Source organism: Lupinus angustifolius, chromosome LG06, assembly GCF_001865875.1.
Source record: "Lupinus angustifolius cultivar Tanjil chromosome LG06, LupAngTanjil_v1.0, whole genome shotgun sequence".
NCBI lineage: Eukaryota > Viridiplantae > Streptophyta > Magnoliopsida > Fabales > Fabaceae > Lupinus > Lupinus angustifolius.
In genome coordinates this window covers 10815688-10823728 of record NC_032014.1, presented here as the reverse complement: position 1 = coordinate 10823728, position 8041 = coordinate 10815688, and the positions used below count along the sequence as shown (strand labels likewise).

Here is an 8041-nt window from a genome sequence, read left to right as displayed (position 1 = left end):
GAGATTGAAAGTGCAAAGTGTCAAGGATAGCACTTTCTTTGCCAATGTTTTGATGAAGACAAGGTTCTATTAAATCTTGAAGATGGCTCAACAATCAACATTATTTATGCTCATTTGGTCATATCTAGACTATGACATAATTTGAGTCTACATTCTAAGTAGTATGGGATGTGTGTCGTAGTAAGTGAGTATAGGTTAGGTGAACCTAGGTGCTAGTCTCTCAAGCCATCTTAATTTTCATATCATATCCATGAGACATATTATCTAGTTAATTGTATGTTCATACATTAATCATACATGTTATATGTGCATATTAGGCATAATATAATTGCTAGAACATGTATATATGTTGTGCATAATATATGAGAAGTTTACCTTTTGAAACATTAATGTTCCAGTTAATCGATTCACGTGCTAACTTAATCGATTAACTCAACTGTTTTTCTATTAAATCAGTTTTTTCTGTTTGAACTGTTTTCTGTGTCATTCTGTTGCATGGTTAATCGATTAACAGGTAGTCTTAATCTATTAACTGGTCTGTTATTTGTTATAACCGATTTCTGGTTCAACCGTTTAACTGTTTGCAACGAATGTAACCCCCTAAACACCATGCTATAAATAAGAGGCAACGTTCAGAAAACCATAGCATTGCATTCTATTGTATAGGGCTGTTTAGAGAGCATATTGTATATATTGTTTTACTGATTTTACAAGAGAGATTGCATGTGAGAGAAGAGAGATATTATGCTATTCTGATTTCTGTCATTTGCCTACTGTTTTGCATAATTTTGTGCTCATTCTTATCTTGCTCACATGTTCATGCATTAAATAGATTGTTAGAGAGATTATCTGAATTCTGCTTTTGATTAACTCACATAAATTTTGATGGCTTAAATGATTAGTGAGTTGGTTAGTCTTTGAGTCTTTTTCTTTGTTATATTCCAAGCATTATTGTGCTTAGTATACCTTGTTGTTTAACGTGTTTTTTGTGTATTTCTGGATTAGTCTCTTAGTGTGAGATCACCATAGAGATTGAGATTCTTCACCAAGGCTAGAAGGTCTTGATTTGAGGACAAGAATCTTGGTTGGGGCTGTTTCGCGAGAAAGTTTCCTTAAGCGAAGGGTAGAGTCAAATCAAGAATTTATGGGTCCAAGATTTCAAGAAAGAAGCGTCATATGTGCTTGTAATTGAATTGGTGTGTGTATTCATACTGTATCTCAATATTGTGAAGAATAAAATCTCCCTAGATCAGAAAGGGAGGCTTGGATGTAGTTTGCAGTGAACCGCAAACGAACCAGGATAAAAATCCGTTTTGCACTCTTTTTCTCTCTTAATCTTCTTTAAGTTTCTTGCTGTTATAAATAGAATCTGCAACTAATCTTCTTGATATTTGTTTACTGCCATATGCTTAATATTTGTGCATAAAAATATCTATATTATATCTATTCAATTGTGTTTAAATAATTGTGCAATTTTTCTGTCTGATCATTCTGTTATGTGCAATAGTTAATCGATTAAAGCATGATGTTAATCGATAAACTGGGCTATTTCCAGCAGTTGGGTTTTGGTTCAAGAAGCGGTGATCGATAACCGCTACACCTATTCAACCCCCTTCTAGGTGTTCCTAGGCCACTAATACCTAACCAATATTCCTATTAATATGAGTGAAGTACAACCCAGTGTCTAATATTGCGCCTCATATTGGGGATTAGTCCAGATTTTATAAGCTTTATTTAAAATGGTTTAGATAAAAAAAAAACGTTGTTACAATTAGTCCTAAGTTTTAAGAAAGTGAATTGCAACCCTTATGTCTGATACATCATCATACTTTAAAATTATAGTGAATGATATATTTTTATTTCTACATTTTATTAATTTTATGGGGGAATTTCTAACATGTTAACATGCATTGAATGGACGCCTGAGATGTAGGTGATCAAATCGCATAGTCCAAAATTCTTCATCTGCTTCCATGTAGGCATGTGGTATTATAGAGCAGTGGAGAGATTCTCCAGATCATGGCTCATTGGGTGGCAAAGATTCTAATATATTGCTTGTGCTGTGTTTTCTGTTTTTTCTAGCTCTTTTGTGTGAAGATTTTTAGGTAGTGGAGATTGTGTTGAAAGTTGCTTTCTGATATAGTTTGTTTGATGGGAAATGTTTAAGTATTGTGAATTTTTTGTTTGAGAAGATAAAACTCTCAGTATATTTTACTATTTTTCAGGAGGCCTCTGTTTGAGAGAGGTCCCCCTTTTGAGAGAGTTTTATTTAGAGATCTTTTTGAGATAGCCTTTTTTTATGCTTTTGGAATTGATTTGTCATATGCTTTTTGGAGTTGTTGGAATCCATTTATGAAACCTAATACCCTCTATTTATAGTATAATCAACACAACCTAAACCCTAAAAATAATAGACTCAAAATATTTTTGGATTAAGTTGGTAGCATTTTTAAGGGATCCTAATTAACAAAACAAATTTGACTTCTTATTTTACTATAAGCATAGCCCAAAGAATATTCTACTTGATTATTATTTATTATTTATTTTCTGAAAAATCATTTTTCGGGAATTAAGTTACTTTAAATTTGAATTTTTTGTTAACCTAATCATTTAGATCGAGGAACATTAACATAACTGGTTTGACGTTTTTATTTTGGCTTTGTTATTTTGGTTAACATAATCACCTAGACTTAGGAACCTTAAAAACTGATTTAGTTTTATTATTTTTAGAAAACCATTTTTGAAATTCTATTATTTTTTATTTAAAAATGTTTTGGACTTTTTCTTGGACGCACATAAATGAGTGTTCACAAATAATATGGTCTTTTAACCTGAGTTCTAATCTCGAGTGTCGATTATATATCAGGTAAGATAATAACACCATATTCGCCCCTTTTAAAATGGAAACCTCACTAATTACATGGACTCTATTACTGTTATTTTTAAGGGAAAATTTCATAAAATCACCTAAACATTATGTATTTTGCAAGTAGACATCGTGAACTTTTTTTCTTTCTAATTACCCCTTAAACTTTATTATTTGATAAAATTGGTCAATGTATAAATATATTATTTAATTAGTCATAGATAATAAGGAAATTACTTTGAATGCAAATTAATAATAGGGAGAGATACTAAGAGTGTTGGATTTACAGATGAGTTCTTTATGTAAAATTGTAAAAAATGATGTGATATGGGGGATAACATGTGTAACAATTAATTTTCATAATTGCACCTCTTTGTTTGTTTTTGTTTCAACTTTGATTTAACAATTTCTTACTGCTTAGCACTTTTATTTTTTTCTTTCTGAAGTTCATTCGATAGTTTAGAATTCAATGATTTATTCTTCAAATTAAAGGGAAGGTACTTGCTATATTGATGTCCAAGTACTGAAAATTTTTATATGACGATAATCCTTCCTTTTCTATTTTACTTACACATTCTTCTTTTTCTATTTTTTTTCATGTAATCGAAGAACACTCATAACATTATGACTATTATGTATAAAATCATTAATCAGGTTTCAGCCATGCATGATGCACCTAACCCAAAGAAAATGAAATAATTTCTCTATACAAGACAATATGGATCCTTTATCGTTCTAATTTATTTCTTCAAAAAAATTTATTATTACAATGACCATAAAGGTTGTATGATTGAACATCAGAACACAATTCAATGTAAATTGCTTGTTATTTATCATTAATAATTTAACAATATATTTATGGAGGGACCAATTTCACAAAATGATAAAGTTTAAGAGGTAATTAGGAAGAAAAAAAGTAATGGTGCCTACTTGCAAAAGACATAAAGTTTAGGGAGTTTTATGTACTTTTTTAAAATTTAATTACTAAAAGAAATTATACTTTTTTATGTCTCACTAAAGTTTATTTTGCTCATATATATCTCTAGGTGCAATAGTGATGTCAAGACCATATAGTTCTATGTTTAAAAAGTTAGACCCTGTCAATATTTAGGGTCGAGTTCGGACCAACCATGATCTGACCTGACCCCTCCCGACTCGTGCCATGGTGACTCACTCATCTTGATTGTATGTGTCTCTATTCAAATGTATGTAGAGTAATAACATATTTTTGGTCGAAAGTATAATTGATTCTCTAATTTTTTTTATCATATATACATGATTAATAATATATATACATATATCATTTGATGTCAAATTATATATTCATGATAATAAATAATATTGCGAAAATTTTATCTAAAATGACTATACATTATATTTATTCGAGTCTATGGCTAAGTTTAGGTTTAAAAAATGACTTGGTCGATATTTAAAGTCGGGTAAGCTTTGGGTCTATGGTTGAGTCTGGGTTCAAAAAATGAATCGACCAACATTTAGGATCGGGTAGGAGACTAGCTTAACTCGTCCCAACCCGACCCATCAACACTCCTAGTTGCCATATATATTTTAAAAGATTGTGAATGAACAAAAGTGGCATGTTTTCACTTTTTTATTATATAATTATTAATCAAAATAATAAAATTGTGGGAAACTCACAAATTTTCTAACTAACGGTTAAAAACCAAACTGTAAAAGAAAATAAAATTGATTCTGCGACATCTAAATATTTCTAACTAGTAGTGAAATAAGTTTTCATAGAATAATTATATGAAATCTTCGATAGTGTAAAAATAATATATTTTGCTTCGAGAATTACTAAATAAAATCCCAAAAATTACTAAAATGTCCATAAATAGGTAAAAATAATTATTTGGTTCTATAAAACCAATGACCAAAATTCTCTTTTTTGCTATTTTCTGTTATATTGAAATTCATAATATTTTTCTTCTAAAAATAGGTGAAATAAAGTTTAGTGCTCACAATAATATTAAAAGAATTAGAAATAAAATTGATTCCCAATTCAAGAATCTTTATGTATGATATACAAAGCAATGTTACCATTAGTGATAAGTTCAATCATTAAATTACTAACCTATTGTGAAATCTGTTTAATAAGGTATATACGAGGATGAATTAATTTACATCAATAAATAGTTTTTTCAATTACATAAAATTGTAAATTGTTCTTATTATTTTCAATATAGTAATAATTTATTTTATATTATGACAATCTCTTAATGGTATATAATAAACATTTATTTATTTATTGATAAGTAATTCCTTTTGTCTCATTCATATTTCATTATGGTTTTTTAAATTTAATTAGAATATAGATCGAGTTGATAATTTTAAAAAAATAATATTTTACGCAAAAGGAATACCCCACTTAAGCGGTAAAAATATAAATTCATAAATGGAAAAGGAAGACGGGTATAGAATTAAATTATAGTTTTTGTAAGTAGATTAGTATAATGTTTTTAAATGGGCCGATGACCCGACCCATAATTTTCAATACAAATATATGAAAACCTAACAGATTGTTGCTCCTCACTTTGTGATCATAGAACGACAACAATGTCCAAATATCTACAATTCACTCTTGAACAATTTATTATACTTCTTGTTCTGTGATGATACAACTTCTCACAAGGACAACAAAAATCAAGTTGATGGAAATGTATTTGTTTACATGATGTGAACTTCCTTTTCTTTCTTTCAATATTTAAATTGATCAATCAATTCACCTCCAACCAACTCGATATATCCCAAACCAAATTGAATCACGAAGCTTCATATTGACCTGATTCAACTCCGCTCTGATTGGATTCCTAATCTAGTGACTTGGCAATTTCAACAGTCGATCTAGCTAGTCCAGCCCTGGTTACAACACTGGTAAGAAGAATGAAATATAGACCATTTTTATTTGAATTTAATAATTATATCACAAACAAGAAATGAACCATATCTTTATTTGCGATTGTAATTAGATCATTCTTCCTTGTATACATTTCAATTGGATTGAACTTGACGCTTTCATTTATAAACCCAAGGCTCTCATTGTTACAGATCGCACTACATCATACAATTGTATTATATAAGTCAAAAATATCCAGAAGAGAATACAATGTCTACTTATGCAACCATCATGAGTACCCGCAAGAGACAACGCTCGATTATTAAGCCATCTTGCCAAAATGTTGCACCCCCAAGTGTATTATCACCATTACTAGTGGAGGAACTCACTGTGAATATCATGTCGAGGCTTCCTGTGAAATCAATAAATCGATTCACTTCTGTAGCCAAGCAATGGAATACTTTTCTATCAAGCTCCTATTTTATCAGGTACCACATCCAACGCTCAGCCACTAGCTCTTGTCTCAATAATCACCGATTATTGGGTGGTGGTTCATATGGTTCTAGTTTCAGGTTGTCTGACCCTCTGTTATCCATAATCGACAATCCATCACCATATCCAACCTTATTTGGTCGCCTATTGTCGGACATATGGCACGACCCCTTGATTGTGGGATCTTGCAATGGCTTGATATGTTGGATTGATTATCGTGAAAGTGGTAATTATATTTGTTATTTAAACCCCGCAACAGGAACAAAGTCTAGGTCCCCATACTTACGTTACCCTTCCAGTTTCAACTCCTACAATTTGTTTGGTTTCGGCTACGACCATATCAATGATAGCTACAAGACTGTTGCTATCAACTGTGATCCTAATGGTGACACAGTTGATGAGAAGACTTTAGTCAAGGTTTATGAATTAGGTGCTCCAACAACTTGGAAGAAGATACAAAGTTTTCCATATGTTCCTAAGCAGTCTGGTTTTCTTGATGAGCCTTGTGGTGTATTCGTTAAGGGCACTCTTAATTGGTTGTGCACTCGCTCCAATGATTCTCTAGTGGTTGTTTCTGTTGATCTTGTGAATGATACTTGCAAAGAGGTTTCACTACCTAGGTTTGTTGATACAAATAGATATAGGGTCGTTGCAAGACCTAACTTGTCGGTGTTAGGGGGTTGCCTTTGTTTCTCTTATGAAAACCGTCAAACTCACTTTGTCTTGTGGCAAATGAAAGTGTATGGGGATGCAAGCTCTTGGAATGTATTGTTCAACATTCCTTATAAGGATATTAGGATTGATCGTAATATTCCTAATTATCCTAAACCTCTCTTAATGTTGAACAATGGCGATGTCATGATGCAAACTAGTGAACTTGGTGATTTCCTTCTCTATAACCCGATGCATAATTCATTCAAATATTTCGAGTTTGCGAGTGGTACGACTTTGTTTGAAAGTATTGTTCATATTGACAGCTTAGTGTCACCATGCCCAACTCGTCCTCACAGAATTCGAGGTTTGCCTTGTCTTTACACAATTACCTAAGTTCCTTTATCTATATTTATACATGCTAGACTCATGTTTTTATATTTAAGTCTTATTGTCATTTTGAGTACCAACTTAGGATAAATGTCATAAAGATAGTTTATGCATTTCAACATTACACTTACTTTATCCATTATGTTTTAATTATAATGATGTCCCCATCAAATTTATCTTGTGTACAATAATTGAATTGATCATCAATATCCAAATGATGTATAAGAAAGTAAGAAACGTCTTCCTCCATCATTGTCCTTTCTTTTTCCAACGCTAATTTGTTTTCTAATGTTGTTGTAACTAATTGTTATCATTTCTACACAGGACACAACTCTCATGCAAGACTTGCAGCTGGAACAAGTGGTTGATCAGAGAATGGAATTTTCAAATAAATAAGGGTCAATATACTTGTTGTATTGTAACTCTTTGACTATTTCGGTTTAATATCGTTTTCTATTTTGAATTGTGGGATGTACTATTGTTTCCGTTTTCTTAATTAAGACATGTATCTTTTGGACAAGTTTTGTTTTCTTATTTACTCTTCATTGTTAGGCCAATGTGCATGATAATATAATGGCAATAGGAAGACCATTAATGTGAAGAGAGCAGTTTTAGAAAATCTGGTTTGAGCCAGCCGGTTGGGTGAAATGGAGATATGACTGGTTTGAGCCTCTCATCCAATCAGTTTTACACTAAAATCAGGATAACTCGGTTCGATTCGATAGATTTAAGTCTAAAATCAGTGACTCAGATGATCAGACCAGTCAAGTCAACTAAAAAATAGTTTT

The 8041-nt window shown here is 31.4% G+C and overlaps 1 protein-coding gene across 1 annotated transcript; it reads left to right on the top strand.

Annotated features, from left to right (window-relative positions):
- Positions 5432 to 7781, top strand: LOC109349799 (F-box/kelch-repeat protein At3g23880-like). The gene is made up of 3 exons (XM_019590790.1): positions 5432 to 5758; positions 5933 to 7230; positions 7578 to 7781. The coding sequence occupies exons 2-3, from the start codon at positions 5991 to 5993 to the stop codon at positions 7619 to 7621; spliced, it is 1284 nt and encodes a 427-aa protein (XP_019446335.1). The 5' UTR covers positions 5432 to 5758; positions 5933 to 5990; the 3' UTR covers positions 7622 to 7781.